This window comes from Monodon monoceros, unplaced genomic scaffold (assembly GCF_005190385.1).
Source record: "Monodon monoceros isolate NGI ecotype Baffin Bay Population unplaced genomic scaffold, NGI_Narwhal_1 Super_Scaffold_21, whole genome shotgun sequence".
Classification (NCBI taxonomy): Eukaryota; Metazoa; Chordata; class Mammalia; order Artiodactyla; family Monodontidae; genus Monodon; species Monodon monoceros.
Genome location: NW_021703778.1, coordinates 98,634,434 through 98,658,395, shown reverse-complemented (window position 1 = coordinate 98,658,395; position 23,962 = coordinate 98,634,434). Strand labels below are relative to the sequence as shown.

The window sequence follows — 23,962 nt, the reverse complement described above, 5'->3', positions numbered from 1 at the left end:
ATTCTATTTTATGTCTTCTGATTGTGAGCCAACAAGAGAATTTTGTGAACTCTGGCATAAAAAAGCAATAAATCTTACTATGCATTTAGCCAACAATAATAATTATGAAGCACTTACTTTCTGCTAGACACTGTGCTAGGCCTAATGGAGATGATGATACTTGAATACATGCTTTGCTTTGCCTCTTCACACATTCCACCACCACCTCACGCAGCCCCTAACCTAGTTCTCTCCCATAAATCACTGCTAATTCTTAGATATTTCATCAAAATTTAAATGGTATTTCTTAGTGAAAAAGCAGAAGGCAGGAAACAGAACTTTTTGGTTGTCACCAGAAAACCGGAAAGCTCAGGATGAAGAAATGGTAGAAGGGAGTGGCTGTGGGGGCAGCTAACATTAGACAGAGGGGACATGGGAAAGAATGGGTGGGTATATGCCCCAAGCAAAGGAGTTACTGGACAACAGTGCCATGAACTATTTCGTGGTGCCAAATTCAAGACTGTTTACCTTATTCTGAACCAATCTCACTCTGGCAACTCAAATTCATACCATTATCTCCAGGAAGGATTAGTGCAAATATAGAACCAAGGCTGGGGCTTCCTTGGTGGTGCAGTGGTTGAGAGTCCACCTGCCGATGCAGGGGACATGGGTCCGTGCCCCGGTCTGGGAAAATCCCACATGCCGTGGAGCGGCTGGGCCCGTGAGCCATGGCCGCTGAGCCTGCGCGTCCGGAGCCTGTGCTCCGCCAACGGGAGAGGCCACAACAGTGAGAGGCCGGTGTACTGCAAAAAAAAAAAAAAAAAGACATACATGTATCTAATAATCACATTGTACACTTTAAATTTACATATATGTCAATAATATCTTTAAAAAGCTGGAAAAATAAATTAAATTTTAAAATTAAAGAGCCATGGAATCTTCTCTAAAAATCTTTAAGAAATAAATCTGACTAGGATATCCTTTTATTTCTCTGAGAATGCTGGCTGCTCTCTTAGGGATATAGGCAGGAATATAAGTGGGTAAATTATGGGGCAAGGAAGGAGGGAAGGGGGTCTAGATAGAAGTAAAGTGACTTCTGACTTTTGCCTGGTCCCCCTTCCAATAAAAGATTAATGGTACCCAATGACCCAATAGCCCATTGATCTGCCATTGTTCCCATTACCCTCAGGAAATGGTGACTGACAGGCATGCAGAAGAGAGAAGTAAAACAAGGTGAACTGAAGGCAGCTTCTTTCCACAAGCAACTAGGCTCTTATCTCCTTTTTGTCACTATTTCTGATTGTGTTACTGGCTGTGGATCTCAAAGCCTAGCCAGTTCCCTGATCTCACCATGGCCTGACGACCAGGGTCTAACCAGTTTATGTGCTCTCTAGGACAGTTTGGAATTTGGGGATGAGGGGTATTACTGTCCTCTTACACACTGGAGCGAGGGAGAGAAAGAAACAGAAAGACAGAAAAAAGAGACTAGGAGGAAAAAGAGGGCTGCGTCCGGGGTCATCCCAGATTTTCAGGTTCGCACTGCCCGTCCAGGCCTGGTTGAGCCCTGGTAAATGTATACAGCGTCTTGATGGTTGCCGGTACCTCACTCCTTGATGGAGTCCTCACACCAAAACAGGCAGCCCTACCTAGCTCAGGCAGGACGCGGATGCCGAGAGCTGTTAGGCACAATACGGCCGCCAGAGGGCGCGAGCGCCTCAAGTCCACGCGCGATGGCGTCGACCCAACCAGGAAGGAAAGGTGGTCGGCCTCCGAGAGGTGGTGGGCCCCGCCTCGGCCGCGAGCTGCCGGCCTCCGCGCACTGCGTGCCCGCCCTTCCATTCTCATCCGCCCGAGGGCCCCACCCCGATTTGTGCTTGCAGGGTGACCTCGACGCCCGGGCAGAGTCTGAGGGCGTTCTCAGCTCCACTCGCTCCTCACCGCCCCAAACTCGCTCCGAGCCGGAGGCCTGTGGGGAGGCGCGGGCCGGGTTTTCCGAGAGGGACGCCCGGAGGGGCAGGCCCGGGGTCAGCCCGCAGGCAGGCGCCGCGCTCCAGCATCCGGCCGCCTCGTAACAATGGCCCGAGGGGCTGCGGACGCTGTGGCGGGCGCGGAGGAGCAGGGGCGCCGGGACGCTGGAAGCCCCGCCCCTCGGCCGGCTCCTTGACAACGCGGGCCCGACCGCGCAGCCTGCTCCCCGCCCCTCGGCGCCCCGCACCAGGCGGGGCCGGGGCTAGATCGCCGCCGCCGCCGCCGCCGCTGCTGCAGCTGCAGCTGCTGCTCTGCAAAGAGGGGCCCGGGGCCGGGCTGGGGTGCCCTCCCTCCCACGTTCTCCCGCCGCTATGAGCCAGGGAAGTCCGGGGGACTGGGCCCCCCTCTATCCCACCCCCGGACCCCCGGCGCCCCCCAACCCGTTCGTGCATGAGTTACACCTCTCCCGCCTCCAGAGGGTTAAGGTAAGGTATGGGCGGGGGGCGTCGGGAGGACTCGTGGGGATAGAAAAAGGAGGCCTTTTGGAGCCTTGATACAGATGGGGATCCGAAAAGGGGTCGGTGAGAGGCTAGCGGGGCGGGAGTCAGGGGGTGCGCACGTGGGGGCGGCAGGGGATGGTCGAGGAGTCCTGGGGAGGACGCGGGCTTGGGCGACAGACAAGCTGAAGGTGTGTGAGAACTGACTAGGTGAGGATGGAGGATTGCAGGGGAGCCAGGGGTAGGGGAGGTGGACGCTGGAGACTGCGGATTACATCCTGCGGAGGCCGATGGGCTAGGATGGAGGTAGAGGCCACGGATGGGGGGGGGGGCGGGCAGGGGCGTGCTGAGTGCTTCTAGGAGGCTCTGACTTGGAAGAGGTTTCTGGGCCCGGAGCCTGAACCCCCGTGCGCTTCCAGCAACCCCTCCTTTCCACTGCCCACCCCACCCCCCATGCACTGCAGCACCTCCCGCTGGGGTGGGGGGAGGGAGATGGAGAGGGGGGTTGGCTACAGGAAGTGGAGGGCTGCGCCGGCCTGGGGAGGCTGGGGAGTGGTATGAGAAGGGAGTGTCCGAGGTTTCTGTTGCCTTCACCTCCCCTGAGGCCGGCTCCTGGGGCTCCGTTTGTTTACCTGCACTCTCCCCAGGGCAGCCCATGGAGTCACCCTGGCTCCTGGCAACCCCTACCCAGTGGAGTAGGGCCGATCTCTTTTCTCGCCTTTCCCCCAGTACTGGGGAAGTGCTCCTGGGCAGAACTAGAGAATGGCCTGGGTCTGAAAAGTAGACCTCTCTGTGTTTCCCAACCCTTTGCCTCCCAGACCCGAAGTGGACAGAACTATGCACCTGGTTTCTGTTAGACGTAGGAGCTATTTATGGAAGGTGGTGGTGGGAGGAGGAACTATCTCTAGCCTACCCTACATCAAGCACAGTGCTGGGCGCTTTCACACTAGTTATCCTTGAATCCTCTTAACAGTCTTTCAGTTTTGTTGGTGTGATGGGCACCAGCTGAAAGACGGGAAAGTGAGGCCCCTGATCCCATTAATCTTTTATCCTCTTTCCCTCATTGGTGTCTTCATCCCACCTTGGGTTCCAGTCCCATCTCCTGTTCCCACACAACTCGTCTCCTGGTATACAGGGGTGATGGCCCTCTGCTCCTGGGTCCATCCTTGTGGGAGAGGGGAAGCCTGGAGGGAGCATCTCAGCCCTGAAGTGGCCTCCTCTCCCACCCTCTGCAGTTCTGCCTCCTGGGGGCACTGCTGGCCCCCATCCGAGTGCTTCTGGCCTTTATCGTCCTCTTTCTCCTCTGGCCCTTTGCCTGGCTGCAAGTAGCTGGTCTTACTGAGGAGCAGCTTCAGGAGCCGATTACAGGATGGAGAAAGTAAGTGAGGAACCAGCCCCCAGAGACCCAGCTTCTCATTCCTCTTCCCTGCTATCCATTCTGCTCCCTCTTGAAGGAGAGGAGGAGGGAGGGTTCCGAAGCTCTCCTGCCCAGCCTGGGTAGGTGAGATGAGTCAGCCAGGCCCAGTCCCTGGTACCCAGGACCTCAACTCTAAATTTTGCACCCTGATATGTCCCAAAGTAACCAGAGACTTTAGCCCCTTTGCCAGGTAATAGAGGGCAAAAGAAGGACACCTGCTTTCCTGGGTGTCTGAGCCTGGGGGGTGAGTGAAGGTCAGGATCACAGTCTCCGCTGATGCCCAGCCTTGCCTTGCAGGACTGTGTGCCACAACGGGGTGCTGGGCCTCAGCCGCCTGCTCTTTTTCCTGCTCGGTTTCCTCCGGATTCGAGTTCGGGGCCAGCGGGCCTCCCGCCTTCAAGCTCCCGTCCTGGTTGCTGCCCCTCACTCTACGTTCTTTGACCCCATTGTTCTGCTGCCCTGTGACCTGCCCAAGGTTGTGTCTCGAGCTGAGAACCTTTCTGTTCCTGTCATTGGAGGTGAGAGATTAAGAGGAGTGAAGACGGGAGATGACCACTCTGGGAGAAAGAGACAGGAATCAGAGACTCTGGAGAGAACTGGCCCCAAGGGGGGAGGGAGAAGTTAGAAGGGATATTGCCTGATGCTGGCAAATGAAATGCAAATTAACACCATTTGTGAGAAGCAACCTCTTCGACTCTGAGCTCTGTGCTTAGAAGAGAGCAGGGAGCTCTGGTCAGTTCCCTAAAAGGGATAACACACCAGGAAAGGAGGGTCCCCAGGGCAAAGAGATAACCGGGAAGCATCTCCTACTGTTGAGGAAGGGGAGGCTGCAGGTGTTACTACCCCTGGGGAAGAATCAAGTGACTCCTTGTATCCTCTCCGGATCCCAGCCCTTCTTCGCTTCAACCAAGCCATCCTAGTGTCCAGGCATGACCCGGCTTCTCGGCGCAGGGTGGTGGAGGAGGTCCGAAGGCGGGCCACCTCAGGAGGCAAGTGGCCCCAGGTGGGTAAAAGGGTCTTCAGACTTCCTCGCCTTTTATGTGCTCCTGAAGAGGCTTCTTTTTCCTCTCGTCCCCTTCCACCCACCACATTCTGGTCTCTTGATTTTTTTTTTTTTTTTTTACCCAGGTACTATTCTTTCCTGAGGGCACCTGTTCCAACAAGAAGGCTTTGCTTAAATTCAAACCAGGTGAATAAAACAGCAGTGGATGGTAGGGCTGTAGGAAAAAGGAGCCCAGGATTTGGAGAGGGACTCTGGAATAACCCAAGAAGTGGAGGGGTGGGGGGGTGGGAGGAAGACGGGGAGCCTCCTAGCTGACACTGAAGAGTCTCCATGAGTCAGAGAAAATTATAAATGAAATGGAGCAAGCCCAGATCTCATTGTAGAGCTGATCCAGATGCCTATACTTCATGCCCTCTAGCTACCTCCATTCTCTAACCTCTGCCTGGGGGGTGGGGGTGGAAACGGGATCTAGGAGCCTTCATCGCGGGGGTGCCTGTGCAGCCTGTCCTCATCCGCTACCCCAACAGTCTGGTGAGTCTTAGTTCGAGAGGGGGGGAGGGGGAGCACAAGTCCACCCTGAATGGGAATCAGTGAAAACCGGTAGTGCCACCATGGGATGTGCATGTGGGGTGGGTCAGGGTCAGGGTCAGGGCCTCTGCTCCAAAAGGATTGGCCAGTTCCGGGGAAGAAAAATAATGCCTTTCTCCCCTCACCTCTGCTTACCACATAGGATACCACCAGCTGGGCATGGAGGGGCCCCGGAGTGTGAGTAGTGGTGTTCTTGGGGTGAGGGTGGGAAGTGGGGTCCCACAGAATTCCTGGTGCGTCTTCCACCTTCCAGACAAAGTGAATAGCCCTTCTTCGTCCTGGGACTGAGAGAACTCTAGCGAAGGGGATGCCCCTGTCCCTCTGTTTTGTTCCCATCTCCTGCTATAATCTGGGAGTGCCTTTAAGCTGTCCCACCTAATCATTCCTGCTGTAATCATAGTGACTTCTGACTTACTTTCCTAGCTTTTCTCGCTCGGTGGTCCGCACCACCCGGCTTGCCTCTTTTCCTCTGCCGGTTACTGAAAACCCTCACCTGCACTTCTTCCCCTGGCCTAGACCTGCAGCGTTCTCTCTCTTATCCTGTCGCCTTTCTGGCCCCTCTGCCTCCCGGCTGTATACTCATCCAGCTGACTGTATGGCTAGTAGTTTATTCTTATATCAGTGGACAGTATTTTGCCACTCCCATCCTTGGGGTGCGGGGAGCCCATAGTTAGAGATTGCTGAGCCTCTGAGGTCTCTTTTCTCTTAGACTCAAAGTCCTCTGGCTCACAGCCTCTCAGCCCTGCAGCATCGTGGATGTGGAGGTATGACCCCCGTGGGTTGGGTGGGAGAGTGGGCATCTGCTGAGCCCGGAAGCTTTGCGGAAAGAGGGTGGAAGTGGTCACCCCTAGCTTTGAGATCCTGATGAGAGGTCTGTGTGTGTGTGTTTCAGTTCCTCCCTGTGTACCGCCCCAGCCCGGAGGAAAGCAGGGACCCCACCCTCTATGCCAACAACGTCCAGAGGGTTATGGCACAGTAAGTGTCCCACAGGGTATTACCTAGAACAGATATACAGGGCAGAGGAACCACAGGAGGGGAAGGAGGGCTGGGGTTTTGAGGCACACATGTGGGGAGGGGAACGGCTAGGGCAGGGGGAAGGGCTATTGGACAGCTGAGGTGGGGGAGGGGAGAGTGAAAGGGGCCTGATCTCTCCGTAGTCGGCAGGCCAGAATCAGTAATGAACCCACAGGCGAGCATTCTGCCTCATTTCCCCTGCTTTCCATCCCTCTTCATCCTGTAGGGCCCTGGGCATTCCAGCCACCGAGTGTGAGTTTGTAGGGAGCTTGCCGGTGATTGTGGTGGGCCGGCTGAAGGTGGCCTTGGAGCCGCAGCTCTGGGAACTGGGAAGGGTGCTTCGGAAGGCTGGGTAAGTGACCTTGAAGATGAGGGTATGGGCAAGAGAAAAAAAGAAGAAAAAAGAGAACGGGTAGGAGGAAGAAGAGTCTTTAAAAAGAAAAAAAGAAAAAGTGGGAAGACAGAGGAATTTTTTAAAAGATAATGGGGTAAAAGGAAGGAGTTAAAAAGAAAGATACGTAATAACCCCACTGACAAAAGTAGGAATGGCTCTCCGGGGACTATGAGTCAGAGTACATCTTAGAAAAACACCACATGTACCCGCACTGAGGCCAGGATCCTGCTGGGTGATGTGTCCAGAGGGAAACTGAGTCAGCTCTGCACCTTCGACAATTCCCTTGTAGGCTATCCCCTGGCTGTGTGGACACTGAGGCAGAGCCAGGCCGGAGTCGAATGATCAGCCAGGAAGAGTTTGCCAGGCAGCTACAGCTCTCTGACCCCCAGATGGTGGCTGGTGCCTTTAGCTACTTCCAGCAGGTAAAGGGGCTGGGATGCTCGAGATTTAAGTACAGTATCCGAGGGGCCGTGTGGATGGCCAGTATGGAGTCTGGGCTGGACGCTCTAACAGCTATTGTTCGATGGACATCTTCTGAGGTCTGCTGGGAGATTCATTTTTTATATAGAGAGTGTCCAGTGCATTGAACAGCAATGTTTTACTCATTGTGGGGAAGAACAATGGAGAAATGATGGTCAATGAGGTCCATAAATTTCTGAGGCATTTTGGAGATCGGCAGAGATGGGGATCATATGACCTTGTGGGGCACTGGGGGAGGGTTAGGTGGGAAGGTGACATACAGAGGAGACAACATTGGACAGGTTAGACAGTTAAGGGTTTGAGACCCAGAAGTATGTGTAATACTTGGGCAGATGTTTAAAACATATCCCAGAGCTTCTCTGGGGGATTCCTGAACCTTCTCAAGAATCTTGGTGAGCTGTATATTTCCTGGGATTTAACCAGGTTGTCTTGTCCAATTACAATAACCCCAGAAGGTTCATAATGTTTATGAACAACTCCCAGTGGTCCCAAGGACTTCTTTTTGACCTAAGATGCAGACCATGGTTCTCAACATCCTCTCAGGGAACAGAGCGTGATCCAGGTGTGCTGAGTCCTTGGACTGGGGCAGACAGTCCCTGAAAGGAGCTTCCCATCATAGCCTGTAGAAGAACAGAACCAAAACCCAGGTGCCCCAGTCGCACATAGATCTGACACAGCAGGTATCCTCAGGGAGTTTTTTGGTAAGGAATTATGCCAGTGGCCCCCTGTTAGTTTGTTGGACCTGTTCTCCCACATAGGCCAAGTCAGAAGAGAACCAGTTTTTCCAGCTTGGGGTCCAGAATGCCCTGATAGTATATCAGAAACTTGATGGTAACTTCAGCATACCTGAGGGATTCCATCGTTCCTAGATCCCTTTATAGGAGAGCTTTGTCACCAGGCAAACCCATGCCCCGAGAGGACTGTCCGAGATCCCGGAGAGTTTAGGGCTCACGGTTCTGAGGGAAGTGGACACAGGCAGGGGTCACCCCCAGGCCTGACGAGAAGAGGGAGGAGCTGAGACCCAGAGCAGGAAGGGGGACACGGGGTTGGTCCCTGCATCGCCCTGGTTTATCTTCCACCCTCCAGGATGCCAGGGGTTTGGTGGACTTCCGAGACGTGGCCCTTGCATTGGCAGCTCTGGATGGGGGCAGGAGCCTGGAGGAGCTGACTCGCCTGGCCTTTGAGGTATCAGGACGTTGGGGTGGGAGGCACGTGGAGGCTGTGCTCACCCTGCCCGGAGGCCTGTGCGGTGTGCCGTCTCCAGGTGCCTCCGGATGGTAGGTGCTCGGTGTCCCAGGGCCACACTGTCTGAACTGCAGAGCCCCAGCGTCTCTGCCGAGGCCTCGCTGGCAATGGGGAGAAGGCAGCAGCCGTGACGATTACATTCAGAAAGGGCCCGGGGTGGGGTGGGGGTGGCAGGAGGCCTGGGCTCCACACTCTTGGAAGAGGAGGAGCCTGTCAGACAGAAGTGCGGCGCGACGGCATGAGTAGAGAGCTTGACTTGCGTCCCTTTCCCTCCCAGCTCTTTGCCGAGGAGAAAGAGAAGCAAGCCGAGGGGCCCGGCCGCCTGCTGTACAAAGACGGCTTCAGCACCATCCTGCACCTGCTGCTGGGCTCGCCCCACCCTGCCGCCAGGACCTTGCACGCCGAGCTGTGCCAGGCAGGAGCCCGCCAGGGCCTCTCCCTCTGTGAGTCATGGCCTCCCAGGCCCCTTGCGGGCACTCGGAGTGCCACCGGCACTGGGCTGGGAGGGAACAGGACCGGCAGCCAGCCTGCGGGAACAGGACATCCGAGGGGCAAGGCTGGGAGGAACCAGCTGGGGAGGCAGAGGATGTCAACTTGGATTTGAGACAGTGAAGCTGAGATGCAAGGAACAGGACACACCAGTTCTGAGAAGAGGGTTGGGGACCACTTCCTCTCCTCTTCAGGTCTTTACTTTCCCGTCTCGCTCTTGCCATGCAGGTGAGTTCCAGGACTTCTCCGTTCACCACCCGCTCCACGGGAAGCTCTTCGGCACCTACCTGCGCCCCTCGCAGACATCAAACACCTCCTCCCCAGACAGCGCCCCTGCTCTGGCCAACGGGGCCATGCAGGCCCCCAAGCAGAAGGGCGACTGAGCACCTCGACCTCCCCAGCTCGCATCCGCCCACAGACTCAGGGCAGCGCCAGAGGCCAACCCTGGGCCTCAAGCCCGTCTCTGTCCTGCTTGACTTTTTGTTATCGTTGTTGGTTTTTTTAAGTTGGTTTTCATTTTTTGTTCGTTTGGTCTTATTTTGTAAGAAACTATTTTATATATAAATATATATCTATATCTATTTAAAAAAAAACGAAGCTCAGTCACATTGGCGGTATCATTAGCTGGGAAGGAAAGGGACTAATGGTTGCAGGCCGCCCATGGGAAGATCCCAAAGGTTCTCAAGGTCAGTCCTCTTGGCCACAGCCGGATGAGTCCTTGTCACTTCCAGACGGAGCAAGCAGATCTCGTATCCTCCCTCCTGTTGTCATACCCTCTAACAGGCCTCCTCACAAACCTCTTTTCAGCTTATTCCCTCTTGTTCTGTCCTCATTAGAGGTTAAAAAATAGCTAATTACCATTTCATGTTTAATAATCCTACTGAGATTGGTTTCCACCCGCCATAGTAGGGACAGAGACTTGTGTTAGGAACTAACCGTCCTGCCTGCAGCCCAGGGGGTTTCTGCCACAGGATGAATTGGGGACATATAAGTCCCTTCTGTCCAGCTGCTTTTCAAGGAAGAAGAAAAGGCCCCCCCCCTAAAGAAGGTGCTGTGCCTAGGCACAATTATGGAAATTAGTTAGATTTAGAAAATAGATACCTATCCCAGAAATCTGACAGGTTAAAAAGAAGGGCTTTTCCATCTGTGGACTTTTTTAAAGAGAAACAGATACTGGTAGGATATCCAGAGAAGCCCTCCCAACACCACATCCAGGCTTCTGATGAGGGAGGAATAAAGTAATCACGGGGGACCCTCAGCGCCAGGGCTTATCAGGGGGCCTAGATGAGGCTGGAAAGTCACCTGGATCCATCAAATCCGAGGCCGCCCTCACCTCCTTTCTTCTTTTCAGCATCTTACCCTATCTAGAGCAAAGACGTGATACAAAGGGGCACACTGAAAGCATTTTCCAACAACAAAATCTTTATTTTTGTTTTTTTTTCCCCATACAACTTCCAAAGGTACTTCCCCCAACCTCTCACCAAGGGGACCACCTCTAGCCTAGCCCTTTCCCACGCTTGCCACTTTTGCAGAACAACAAAACAACTTAGGACTGAGAACAACAATTGGTGTGCCCCCAGGGTGAGATCTACTCTGGGCCCCCCAGCTGCAGGGACTGGCAGGTGGGACAGGATGGTCCCACTGCCCCCTACTGGGTACGACGTCGTTTCTTCCTCCTGCCTGTGAGGAAACCATCACGCCTTCTTTTACGAGGCTGTGCGGCCCGAACCACTCCCAGAAGCAGGGGTTTCTTCCCAGGTGCCCCAAGTTCAGCTCCCTGGAAGGGCCTCTTTTCAGCAGGGGCTGGGCCGCCAACTAGAGCTCGCTTCCCAGACTTGGCAACAGGATACGGAGGCTGGCTGAGGCCTCTTGCCTCAGCAACGAGGGAGTGGGATGCTCTCTGGGCCCCCCGACCCCCTGAGGAGAACAGGCCTGAGGCAGGGTGAAAACTGAGGGGACGCCCCCTTGGTGAGAGGCTAAGTTTAGAGGCCAAGAGGCGGGCAAAGTTGGAGAATTCCTCTTCCTCCTCGTCCCCCCACTCCTCGCCTTTGGCCCCATCTGCTGAGCTGCATGTTTCTTTGACAGGAGAAGCTTCTCTCAGAACTAATCTAGGGGAAGTGCTTCTAAGGCCCTGGTGGGGAGCTGTTGATTTGGGCGTCCCATGTGCGTAAGACTCTGGATCCCCTGGTAAGGGAGCAAGGTCTTTAGGCTCAGATAAATCAGTATCCTCCTTGCCTTCTCCTTGGGGGTCATAAGAATTAAAACTTAGTGGGCAGGTATCCTTACTGACCCCTAGCTGGAGGCCACCGGCATCCCTAACACCTAGTATGTTGACCTGATCTGTGGCTTCCGCCAGGGGAGAAGTGGAATTGCCTCCGCTCCCTGCCTCTGGGCTGGCCTCAGGGAAGGAGGAGGTATCCTGGGTCCCCAGGATAAGGTTGTTGCCTTGATTTGCAGGCAGGAGGGTTTCTTCAGAAGCCCCCAGTGTAGAGGCACCAATTCTGCTTTCTAGCAACGGGGGGCAACCTTCAACCCACAGATGCTTGGGATCCCATAGAGTCTCAGGGCTCTGCTCTCTATTTTCTTTAAGGCTTGAGGCCAGGCTGTTGGCCCTCAGAGGTCCTGACGAGCTGCAGTAGTTTCTCTTTTCTAGGGTAGCTGTGGCATCTGTGCCTCCACAGCTAACTATGCTGCTTCCCACATCCCCAGGTGCTGTGTTTTCTCCGGGACCCAGAGAAATGTTGCTTCTGGAGCCCAATGCCTGGCCGCCCTGCTGGTGCTCAGTGACACATTCCCAATCATGGAAGTTCTCTATGACCTCCTCGATCTGTAAGGGCATCTCCAAGCCTACGGCATCCATCCCACTGCTGAGCCAAACTCCCGGACTGAGGGAGGCCCCGTCCCCGCCCCTATCCCCAGCTGCTCTAGGGGAAGGGTTCTGGTCGTAACTCTGAACCGTGGGAGGACCTCTGTCATCTCCCCACATGGCCCCTGAAGAGCCTTCCTGGGGCACTGCTAATGGCTCTGTCTCCTGGGGAGCCACTCCAAGACCTCCTATCTGTCGTTCAGTCTGCAGCCCCAGGGCCTGCTTTTCTGACCCCTGTCCTTGCAGAGGAGCCAGCTCTGCAAGTCCAGCATCCAAACTGAGAACTATCTCGAACTGGGGGCCTTCCTGCCAGCAAAGGGGCAGAGCCTCGGAAGTCCTATCACCCACCCGGGAGCACCCAGGGGACTCAGCACCTCCCAGGTGGCCATCCTGAAGTGGGGCTATCTGGTTTGTAACCTTCCCAGACCCTCTTCTCTCTATACCCAAGGGCCCTTGCGTTCCCTGTGGAGCTGCAAGTTCTAGCTGCAGGTCCCAGCCACTGGGGGATGGCAGAGTGTTCCCATCCCTGCACATCCCCCTCAGGCCATCTAAGTCCTGCTCCTGCCCAGCAGGCACTTCTCTTGCCCGCTTTCCCAGAGAAGCAGACTTTCCAAGGCAGATGGTGCCCCCAGCCGCCCAAAGCCCAGGTGAGGGCCGAGGCTGCCCAGCCACATCTTCATCCTCATCAGAAACAGGAGGACGTGAGTCCAATAGAGCTCCACTGCAGCTTGGAGGTACCTCTGCGTCCTCCTCCTCTTCCAAGGGCAGGAGTCGCTTCTGGACCATCTAGAAGGAGAATGGACAGATATTGTTCTATATGTGGTTGTGAGAAGGGGTGGCGGGCTGGGTGTTGAGTAGATGATACTTGGGCAGGGCAGGGAACGCAAGCAAGTGGCTTAAGTAACGGCCTCAAAGCCAGATAACCACAGCTCTTCTTTTCCACCTTCTTGGGTCTTATTCCCAGGCTTTGAGCCCTTAACGCTTCCCGTTTCCACGGTCCCTTGCCTACTTGTTCTGCACCCAAAGCTGACTGCTGAAGCTGTTTGTCTCTAGGAGCCATACCATCCAAGACAGTGCAGGGTTAGGTAAAGCCATGGGAGCCTCTCATTCTGATATTCTCTACCTCCCAGGTTTACCTGGACAAGACCGAGTCCTTCTTCTTGTTCCAGCTCCTCAGTTAAGGCCAAGGGATCCCTCTGTTGTTCTGGGGACAGCAGATCTGCCAAAAATTGAGGGTGAATGACGGCCTCCACCTGGGGAAATGGAAGGAAAAGTGATGGGAGTTCTTGACAGGAGATAACGGGAGCCAAGAGGCTCTAGAGAAGCAGCCATGCACCTCCCTACTCACCACCCTCTCCCTGGGCTTTTAGAAAACACCAGCTTCACGCATCCACGTGTGTGCGCCCATGCACACATATTCCTCAGCACGGAAGACAGTTGAGTCGCCCACTGCCTCGGGCAGAACCCTAGATCTTTGATTCCCTGGAGTTCCCACCCCAGGATCTGCTAGAAACCAGACACCCAGGCCAGCCCACCTTGGAGACAAAGGCCTCCTGAGAGCACAGCTCATTGATGTAACTCAGGAGATCCATATCTGGATACATCCCTTCCTCCTGCCGCTGCTGCTCTTCCTCTTCCTGTTTTCCATCCGACTCCTCGGCGGCCAAGTGGCTCGCCACCAGCCCTTCCATGATGTCGGTGTACTCCTTCACCGCCTCTGGTGGGATCTCCTTGGGTGCCTCAGGAGCCGGAGGCCTCTGGGTCTTGTGCTGCCGCCGGCGGGGCACCCGCGCCTTGGAGGCTGCCTTCTTGGGAATGTACACTGAGGGGTGAAGCAGGAAGGAGAAATGGGAAGCGGCACCAAGGCCTCGGCTTCTGCCTCTCACCCGCATTTGTAATGGCAACCTGGGCACATTGAGACGGTTCCAGACTGGAGCAGGCAGACCTGACACACAGTACCAGCCAGGGGAGGATATTTAGGAGCTGGAGGGTCTGAGAGAGAATCTGGATGAGGAATCTCAGAACCCCTGAAACTCCAAAGAGCCCCCTGATCCAGCCCCCATTGCTTAGGCGGATGAGGTGTCATGTGCCTCAATTACAGTCTCTGAGAGAGAGTCGTTGGTTTACTTAGCCAAGATCAATACCTAGTTTGGGACAAAGGGAACCTGAGAACTCAGTCTCCTATGTATGTCCTGTTTGGAACATCAAATGCCCCTGCCTGGAGGGAAACTGGTAGAAGCACAGGCAATGCCTCCCCTGATCCGTGACTGGTTTATGCACACCTCCCTTTGAGCTTCTGGCCCACGGTTCCTGTTGGAATTGGGCGGCCTTACCTGCCTGCTGGCAAACCTCGGGGGCTGGGGTCCCTGGAGGATCAAGCTTCAGAGGGGCTTCAGGAGGCACGCCCTGGGACCCATTCATTAGCTGTGTGTTCTGAACCTGCATCTCCTCCGCGGCCTCAAACTCCATGAACCTGCAGAGGGTGCCGAAGGCCCAGGCAGTGCTGAGAAGACCAAGATCCATTCAAAACCCAGACACAAGACCCCAGGGTATCTACTCACAGAGGGCCGAATGACAGTTCTGGGGAAAACTCACAAGGTCTCCACATAGCCCCCCCTACCTGCAATCATCACTTAGGAAGCTTGTTAAGAAAACAATCTAGAGCTTGTAAGCTTCACAGGACAGAGCCATGCATGGCTTTTTCATACGCTACCTCACCCAGCATCGGTGAGGGTATACAGCAGCGATTAATACAGGTTTGTTGAATTCAGTCAGGCCTATGCCACAACCTGGCAAGATCCCACACGTGGGCCGCTCCTCAAGGCCTCCTCTGCCCCTGCCTACAACCATAATGGATGCCTGAAATCCCAAAGCAGGGCCTGGGTTGCAATTTAAGGCAGGTTCCCACCAGGAAGCAGCGCTGAGATCCAGGAGTCCTGAGGCTGGGACTGGGGTCCTGGAAGGGTAAATCTAGGAGGTATGGGTCCAGATTTGGGGGAGAAAGTGATAGTTAAGCTTGGAGGGAAGGGTTCATTTTCCTGAGTTACTTTTTTAACCGAGGAGATTATCATGGAGAAATGGGGGATATGAGCCAGAAGACCACTCTGGGCATCCAGGACCTTGCCCTGACAAACCTCTTCAAGAACCAGCCCCTCCCTAAGATGATGGGCTAAACTATTTCCAGAGGAGTGGTGGCCCCAAGGTCTGCATCAGTAGTCACTTGCTACCTGGTCAGCGAGACAGGAAAGAACCTGCCTAGTAGGGCTTACCTCTTCATTGCTAGGGTCCCTTCAGCATGGACTTTTGACAGCAACCAGGCTCCAATCCCATCCTAAGAGCTTCAATATCAAGGCCCCTATACAACTCAAGGTCTGGAGAAGGGAGAGCTTCCAAGAGGAGATAGGATAGAAAAGCCCAAGAGTCAAGATGGTGGAAGAAGCAGCGAGGATCCAGGAGACCCTATGCTAGTCTACACCTCTCCTCCAGCATCCCTTATAGTAACCATCCACAGCCCAGACCCAAGCCTCTCTTACCTGCTCCCACCCCTCAGCCACGCAGCCCCCCTGGGGAGGATGAGGGTTGGTGGGACTCACTTTTCTGCCATCTCATAAAAGATCATCCGGTCAAAGTTGCTGGTACGTTCCCACTCCTGCACAGCCCTTGGCAGTCCCTCCTCCACGGTCATAGTGGGCTTCCGCCGGGCCGGGGAACAAAGCACTGGGCTAAAACCCCAATTGGGTCAGTCACAGTCTACAAGTGTACCCCCCCTCCCACCTGCCCTGACACCCGCCTCAGTGCACACCCCCGGCCCCTCATCAGATCAAACATGCCCCACAGTCCCTGTCACATCCCACTGCTGATTAGATCCCAGACCCCCAACCTCACATCCATCCATTCACCACACTGGCCTTTCTTCCCACTGAAATTTACAAACCTCGCACAAAATCAGACGGTTCGTCTCCCCACCCTTTAAAATCAACTACCCTGAATTCTCACAGTGCTGTCCTCAACAAAACACGAGGAAGTGCTCATGTTACTCAATTAATGGGATTCATTGTAAAGTAGGCTGAACCCTGCCCAATGGCTCTTATATTTTTAAAAAGGCACTCCCTAACCCAAATGAATCTAATTAAAGGCTGTGTGGTGTTTTAATTTGTTGGTTTTTAAGTGTTTTTTTGCCTCTGGGATACCCGTCACAGGCAAATATCAATACTCTTTGAGCTCTTTATGATGCATTTTTGCCTTTCTGACTTCCCATGAGTCCTCAATCATTATTGTGTAGAATCACCTGGGGAAGCTTGTTATAACCATGGATTCCAGCGCCCCAGAATCCCAGTTCTGAGCGTCTTACCAGCCTCCCGGGTGACTGTGGCAGAGGGTCTGGACTGCACTTTGGGGGAGACCCTGCCCAGAGCCCCTGAACGTGGAGAACAGAAATAGGCCAGGAGTTAGAAATTCAGCCTGCCAGCCTCCAAGAGAGAACCCAGAGCTGTCTGCAGAAAGCGGGAAGTTGGTACGGTGATCTACACCAAGGACTTTGGGGGAGCCTTTTGATTTATTCACTCCAGAGTCAGGATGGAAGGGGGGATTCCTATAGGGGTTCAGCCACTGGAGGAACAACAGGTACAGTTGTTTTTTTTTAAGTCCAGTAAGATGTGGCGTGCGTTATACGGTGGTTTACACAAAATGCTGGGAGTACAGTGCAGTCGAGAGAGACGGAGGGTCTTGGTGGGAAGAAAATTCCCCAGATGGTCAATGACTTTGCTTTATAAACATAACAGCCTATGACCCTGGGCTCCCAGGCCAAGCATCCGCTCACACAGACATTTTGGCCCTTTGTGAGCTCTTCTCTTCTAGATTGCCTTTTAATAATAACAATAGCAACTGCCATTTAATGAAGCATTCTCTGTGCCAGGCGCTCTGCTGAGCACTTCACATACATCAACTCATTTCAGCTCTTCAGCAGCCCTCTGAGGTGGGTATCATCATCCCCTTTCTAGATGAGAAAACTGAGGGCAAAGATAGTAAATGCCAGGGCCCAGGATGACAAATCTAGTGAGTGGTGGGGCCTTGGTCCTCGACCACTAAGCAAGGTCTACCATCTCCCTATTTCAACTTGAATTCTCCTGAATAAAACAGGGGGCAGTGTGGGGAATTCTCTGGCAGTCCAGGGGTTAGGACTCAGTGCTTTCACTGCCATGGGCCCGGGTTCGATCCCTGGTTGAGAAAATAAGATCCCGCAAGCCACGAAGCGTGGCCAAAACAACAAAAACAAAAAAACTTGGGGTGGTAGAGAGGGTGGCACACAAGCTCCTCAGCCCGGCCGCGCACCGTCCTCCCCTCCCAGCACTCCTCATCCTGGCCGGTTTGGACAGCTCAACTCCATGTCAAAAGGTAGTAAAATAGAACGGGAGGGGCCTGGCACTCGGTATCAGAGACCCAAGTTCCAATCACTGCTCTGAGCTTCAGTCTTCTCATCCATAAATGAGGATGACCATAAAAATGCCTGCCTGAACTCACAGGGTTGTGAAGATCACTTGAGAGAAGACACCTGAAAGCTCGTTATCATCTGGCACGTGGGTAAAGAGGCTTGTTATCGTTGTTGCTGTCGTCGTTATTATTTTCATTATCATAGCATCTCCAGCACCCTCATCACCTGCCCTCAAGTATTCCTAAACAGCCTAACCTCTTTTGTCCATCCCCAAATCCTCCTTATTTAAAAGCCTCTAGAATAATGAATCTCAGGTCTCTCCACTTACATAAGAAAGCAGGAAAGGGCCTCTGCATCAGGACTTTGGGATAAGTGCCTCCTTGCCAACGCTCTGTAGCGCTGCCAGCATTGGAAATTCTCATAAACACCCTTGGAGGTATAAGAGAGGTCATCCAGTGAGGGCTTGGATCGGGCAGCCGCAGGACCTCCTTCCCCAGTTGCCCCATGCGGCCCTGGCGAAGCCTTTTCCGGGGGCACGATGGGGGCCAGTTGGGCAGCTGGTAATGGAGCCTGAGTAGGAAGGCCTGGGAGGCCCTCCTGGCTCACCCCAACTGCCTTCAGGGGCAGAAGGGTCTTCACATTAGAGGCTGTCAGGAATCCGGGGGCAGAACTCTCAGGGCCCCCGAAGGGAGCACCTGAGGCAGCCCAATTGAGGGCGGCCTGAGTTAGGATAAAGTTCTGAGTTTGGGAGGGCTCAGCTGGCCCTCCTTCTGTCTTGACTTTGACAGTGACCTTGCCAGCTCCAGCTCCACTGGGGCCAGGGCCCCCATCCCCTGTCACCAACAACGGGCTGGGGAATGCAGAGAGCACCAGAGGGTTGCCTGGAGAGAGTGCCGAAGGCACAGGGTGCTGCGAGGGCGGCCCCCAGGGTGGTTGGTCTGGTGGCCCAGGACCAGGCTGGGGGAAGGGAAGTGCAGTGAAAGGAGACAGGGCAGCACCCGGTTTCATGGTCATGTCGGGTCCAGGCAATGGAGATGCTGCAGAGACAAAGAAAACGAGGGGCTGGAGTAGGAGAAGAGGAGACCAGAAGCTAGGTCATCTGAGTTCCACCCTAGTCCCTGAAGAATCAGAGCCCTGATTCTCAACAGGTGAGGGAGGGGGACATGTATAGTTTGCAAATGTCCCCCAAGTATTTCTGATGTCCCTTACTCCCTGCCGAGGATTACTGCGCTAGGGAAGCAAGCTGCAAGGGCCCTTGGGCCCACGAGTTCATACCCCATAACACACGCCACCCAGCATACGGGTACATTCCAAACACCCTCACACCACCTGGATTCTGCTCCCAGCTGCTCTGTGCTCCCTGCCACCAGGCACAGAAGCACTGTTCCCAGGAAGGGGGTGTGTGTGCATTAGATGTTTTGTTCCCAGGAATTTTGTTACATAACAGCCAGGAATGACTAGCGATAAGAGCCAGGAAATGGGTAAGGGGAAGGCGGTGTGGGGAGGAGGTTTCCAGAGCTTTAAGGAGATGCGGGACCTATTAAAACGTTATCTGTGATCCTTCTGCTCGGAACACCTAATATCAGAAATTTAGGGTCCACTTTTGAACAAGGCACTGACAATGAAGTCTGAAACACAGTTCAGGGGCTATGTGGACTCTAGTCAAAGACACCAGGGATAAATACATAAAACATGTACTTAATTAATCAGGATGTGTGTCTCCTAGGACTTTTTTTAATTTTTATTTTTTATATTTTAAGATGTTGGGGGTAGGAGTTTATTAATTAATTAATTTATTTATTTTTGCTGTGTTGGGTCTTCATTTCTGTGCCAGGGCTTTCTCTAGTTGTGGCAAGCGGGGGCCACTCTTCATCGCAGTGCACGGGCCTCTCACTATTGCGGCCTCTCTTGTTGCGGAGCACAGGCTCCAGATGCGCAGACTCAGTAGTTGTGGCTCACGGGCCTAGCCGCTCCGCGGCATGTGGGATCCTCCCAGACCAGGGCTCGAACCCGTGTACCCTGCATTAGCAGGCAGACTCTCAACCACTGCGCCACTAGGGAAGCCCAGGACTTTTAATAATAGTAGCAGAAGATCATCTGCCTAATTTCATGCTACTCTCCTCCCCCTCTTATAAAGAATATTCCACTGGCAAACTAACAACATTCAGCTTCCACTGCTTCCTGTTCATGAAGGAGACATGGAATACGAGCAAACCCTTCACCTCAACCAAGGAGCAGAGGGCCAGGAATACTCCCCGAAGTACGGAACACAGTGAAATGGGTCTGAAGGCCTGAGTTCCACAAAAGGTAGAAAGACATAGCATCTCAGGGAAGCCCCAGTTCTCATCCCTGCTGGAGTGACCCACTTCCCCTGGCCCTGGGAAAGCAAGGAAAACTGCTCCCTGAACTAGAAGAGAAGCCCTCGCTGGGGCTGCAAGGAGACAAGAGGCTCTAAGCAGAGGCACTTACAGCACCTTCTGGTCTAGCTTCCGAGAGGACATTTCTCTACAGACTTGGCAACAGATGACCCCACTGAAGAGTTTTCTAGCCAAGGCTTCCACTCCCCCCCACCCAATAAGAGCGAGAGCAGCCCCAGCTCAGTTCTCTCAGGGCAAAATTCTAGAGCAGCCTCCAATTGCCTAAAGAAGACACCAGAACTTGGGTCTTCCCTTTGAAACCCTCTGTGTCCCTCGTACCACACAACCCTGCCCGTGCCACACAAACACATGTTGAAGGAATCCCTCTTCCAGAGAAGTAAGTTGCTAACTACCATCCCTTCTCTCTACTCAGCACTTTCCTCTGAGGCACTTTGATCTGCCACCCAGGAGGCCCTCTTCCTTCCCCAACCCATAGTCTTAATGGCACGATCTCCTTCCCCCAGCCTCCCCAAGTGTGATGCCTTTGACGGGGTCTAGTGTTCTCACGTCCCTCGAGGTCAGCCCAGAGAGCTGGTCCCCACGTAAAGTGTCAGGTTTTGAATCTCCAAGGGGGGAGCAGGTGGCAGGGACCTTCCCCCCACCTGCAGACTCACCTCCATCTGAAGACATCCTCTCAGGTTTGGGCACTAACCGCGGCTGTCTGGAAGCCTCCAGAATGAGACAGTCAGGTACAAGACCCAGAGAGTAACCTGGCTCCAGCAGATACACAAGGATCCAAGGAAGGGAGGGTAAAGATCAGATCAAAACAGAACTAGAATCTAGGACTCAAGGCATTCTGCAGTGGGGTAGGGGAGGGGGAATATAGGGTGAGGTTAGGGAGATATTCCATGAAGGGCTCTGGTATGTAGGCAGTAACCAGGAATTCCCTCCAAACCAGAGTATGGCAACCCAATTGTTGTGTATCTCTTTAGGACAACTTGCAAATTCTTTCTCAGATTCCCAACCGCACAGTTTTACATCCCTGTTCCCTATACAATTCTTTACCAATATATCTAGTTTTGTGCCTTTCAATTACACCCAGTTCTGGTACCTGACTTCCTATTAATAGCAGGTTGTGGCGAACTCTTGACAATTCAATGTTGGCTGTATTTTCTAAACCAAATTCAGAGTACCTAGTCTGTATATTTAAGGATCAAGGGAACAGAATGCTTGAAATTAGGGTTGTCTCAGAAGATCAAGGGTGTTGAATTACTGTATGCATATCATTTCCTTGGAAAGCTGTCCTGCAGTTCCCAAATAAACCACTACCATGAGCTCTGCAGTCCACAGAAGGCTTAGCCTTACCCTTGGCTGAAAAGCCTCCCCCACTCTATCAAAAACTGCCATTCAGCCTAAAATTTCAAGACCAAAATGTCCTTCTTTTCGTCTGTTAAATTATTTTTGTTGTTTTAAATTTTTGTTAAATAATTTTAATTTTTTTTTTTGGTGGGGGGGGTTACGCGGGCCTCTCACTGTTGTGGCCTCTCCCATTGCGGAGCACAGGCTCCGGACGCGCAGGCTCACCGGCCATGGCTCACGGGCCCAGCCGCTCCGCGGCATGTGGGATCTTTCCGGACCGGGGCACGCACCGGCGTCCCCTGCATCAGCAGGCGAACTCTCAACCACTGCGCCACCAGGGAAGCCCAATAATTTTAATTTTTTAAACGGGTAATAATACATCAGCACGGTTAAAAAGTCAAACTATGCAAAATGGCATACACAGCAAGTCTCCCTCCACTCCTTTCCTCTGGAACAGAGTTCTTTATCCCAGAGGAAACCAGATTTCTTCTGAATCCTTGCAGAGGTATTTTATGCAACTACAAGTAAACAGAAGCTATACGCTTAAAAAAAAATAAAGCTTTCCGGTTTTTCTGTTAATAAAATTAATATGTGTTACAATGTTTTTGCCGTTATAAATAGTACGGCAATGATCACCTTTCTAATGATATCTGGGTTCCAATTTTCATTTCTTTAAACTAGAGTCCTATAAGGAGAAATTGTACGTTCTTTTAAAAATTCGCAATACCTCTAGGAGGTGCATCTTATTATGCTATTATTAGCTACTCACCACTATAAGAAAGAACGTTGAATTTGTGGTAGAGACCTGAGTTTGAATCCTGTGTCGACCACTAAAACATACTTCACGAGTTTCACAAAATAACTTCACGCTTTCTTCGTACAGAATATTGAATACCCATCATGCACTCTTTGCCGCCAATACTTTGAAATAGGGCGAGGGAACCGGATGTAAAATCGGGGAGGGAAGAAAAGCTTCTTCTTTCTTCCCTGAGGTAAAAGGGGCTCTGGATCCTGGAGTCCTGGTTTCTCCAGGTGCTAGAAACCCATTGCCTCTGAAATGGGTGTGAATTTTGAGATAAAGACAAGATTCTATTCATTAATGTTCAATCTGTGTCCATCCCCACCCCCCTCCAATGCCTAGAAGTGTCTGGCACACAGTGGGCACACTCCACGTGTCCTAGAACGCCCGCCCGCAAGGTTGCGACTGGGTTGCAACCGGCCAAGTCCTGCGCTAGTGCGCCCCCATTCTGGCCTGCTGGAGAAAGGCATAAACTGGACTACATTTCCCGGCGCGCTTTGAGAGTGAGACTTCCCGGCTATCCCGGAAGGAAATTGACACGTGAGGCCTTCAGTTAAGAGGCGCTGCAGACTGAATGAGAAGCTCACGCTTCTGTGTGGTCATGTTTCTCCAGTACTACCTCAACGAGCAAGGAGACCGGGTCTATACGCTGAAGGTGAGAGGAGGAAACAGGTTGTATATGGACATGGCGAGAAATGTCGTTGGGAGGAACGGTCGAGACGAGCCCGTCAGTTGCCGAGGTGGGTGGGGGGACCGGAAAGCCCAGAAGCCAGGCGTGGTAGAGGCAGGAGTGTGTGGCTTCTTGATCTGAGCAGTCGCGGCTCCTGTCTTCATGTTTACCCTTTTCGCACGGCCTCCTCCCCGTCCCAGCCTCCATTTCCCTCACGACGCCAGTGATTGGGTTTTCCCACGACTCCAGTACTGAGATTATGTTCTCTCTTTCCTCCTCGAGCAGAAGCTTGACCCTATGGGACAGCAGACCTGCTCGGCCCACCCTGCTCGGTTCTCCCCAGACGACAAATACTCTCGACACCGAGTCACCATCAAGAAACGCTTCAAGGTGCTCATGACCCAGAAACCGCGCCCCGTCCTCTGAGGATCTCTTGAAATTTCACGTCTCTTCTGCCGCCTGCTAGCCCTCAGGAGACTTTCTGAAACCAAGCTCTTCCATCTGTGAGCCTTGAAGTCTTGCTACGACCCTTGCTCCTTGCATCCGGTCTCATCCTTGCCTTTGATCATGCTTGTGGTGAGGCCATCACTGTAGCATCCCCTTTAAAGGGAAGATGTTTGAATCTTCTTTGCATACTTTGAATCACTGCCAGGTTATTAAAATGATTTGAAAGAGCTCTTATTTTGTATGTTGTGGGAAGAAAGGAGTGGTTTAAAAACGAAAACGAGGGAGATGAGAGGGAAGAGTGCCCCAGGGGTACAAAAGACCACTTGGAAGAGAAACTTTGGTGGCTTCTGTAGCAGGAGCAGTGCTGTGCTTTGAGTCTTAGAAGCGTGCTGGGGATGGGGAAGAGAGCTTGAGAAAGACTCCTGTGCAGCTGTCAGCATCCACTGAAAAATACCCGTGTGCTCACTTAAGTAATTTTTTTGTCCGTTGAAATGACATCTGACTGAAAATGGAAGAGTTGCTTGAAAAATAACAGCAGCTATATTGTAGAGAAAAGGCATTGAATTGGAAGCCAGGAGACCAGGATTCTCCCCTCTCTGAATACCTTTGAGAAAGTCAACCTGTTTAGTTCCATTTTTCTCATCATTTCTAATTGCTCTTCTAACTCTAATATTGATAGGGTTCAGTGGTGGAGCTTAATGTACCTACAGTGTTTGTCCAACCGTTGTGAATAGGAATGCCTTTATTTACCGCCCCTCTGGAAATATTCCCAGGCTTTTAGTTCTCTCTTCTTACATACACCTAACTTTATATTCTTTCTGGTAGCTAGCTGGTGTGTGGAACTCTACATGGATTTTAATTTAGAAGATGAGGTATGAGGGATTCGAGCAGGGATTTTTGTTGTTTTTCAAACTACTCTTGGGGGTTAATTTTTTTTTTTTTTTTTTTAAATCCTGGAA

The 23,962-nt window shown here is 52.9% G+C and overlaps 3 protein-coding genes across 3 annotated transcripts; 2 read left to right on the top strand and 1 right to left on the bottom strand.

The window, feature by feature from the left end:
* Positions 1-2,193: 2,193 nt before the first annotated feature.
* On the top strand, positions 2,194-9,667 carry LPCAT4 (lysophosphatidylcholine acyltransferase 4). The gene is made up of 14 exons (XM_029239634.1): positions 2,194-2,432; positions 3,680-3,822; positions 4,159-4,379; positions 4,752-4,864; positions 4,990-5,050; positions 5,337-5,395; positions 5,595-5,629; positions 6,162-6,216; positions 6,345-6,427; positions 6,693-6,818; positions 7,150-7,282; positions 8,427-8,525; positions 8,863-9,028; positions 9,303-9,667. Exons 1-14 carry the CDS (start codon positions 2,319-2,321, stop codon positions 9,455-9,457), a joined length of 1,563 nt encoding a protein of 520 aa, XP_029095467.1. The 5' UTR covers positions 2,194-2,318; the 3' UTR covers positions 9,458-9,667.
* Positions 9,668-10,722: 1,055 nt separating this feature from the next.
* On the bottom strand, positions 10,723-20,472 carry NUTM1 (NUT midline carcinoma family member 1). The gene is made up of 7 exons (XM_029239324.1): positions 20,403-20,472; positions 17,700-18,408; positions 15,534-15,662; positions 14,274-14,413; positions 13,476-13,762; positions 13,077-13,193; positions 10,723-12,726 (listed from the first exon to the last, which is right to left on the bottom strand). The coding sequence occupies exons 1-7, from the start codon at positions 20,416-20,418 to the stop codon at positions 10,723-10,725; spliced, it is 3,402 nt and encodes a 1,133-aa protein (XP_029095157.1). The 5' UTR covers positions 20,419-20,472.
* A 1,961-nt stretch (positions 20,473-22,433) lies between these two features.
* On the top strand, positions 22,434-23,232 carry NOP10 (NOP10 ribonucleoprotein). The gene is made up of 2 exons (XM_029236417.1): positions 22,434-22,541; positions 22,842-23,232. The coding sequence occupies exons 1-2, from the start codon at positions 22,461-22,463 to the stop codon at positions 22,980-22,982; spliced, it is 222 nt and encodes a 73-aa protein (XP_029092250.1). The 5' UTR covers positions 22,434-22,460; the 3' UTR covers positions 22,983-23,232.
* The last annotated feature ends 730 nt before the right edge of the window (positions 23,233-23,962 follow it).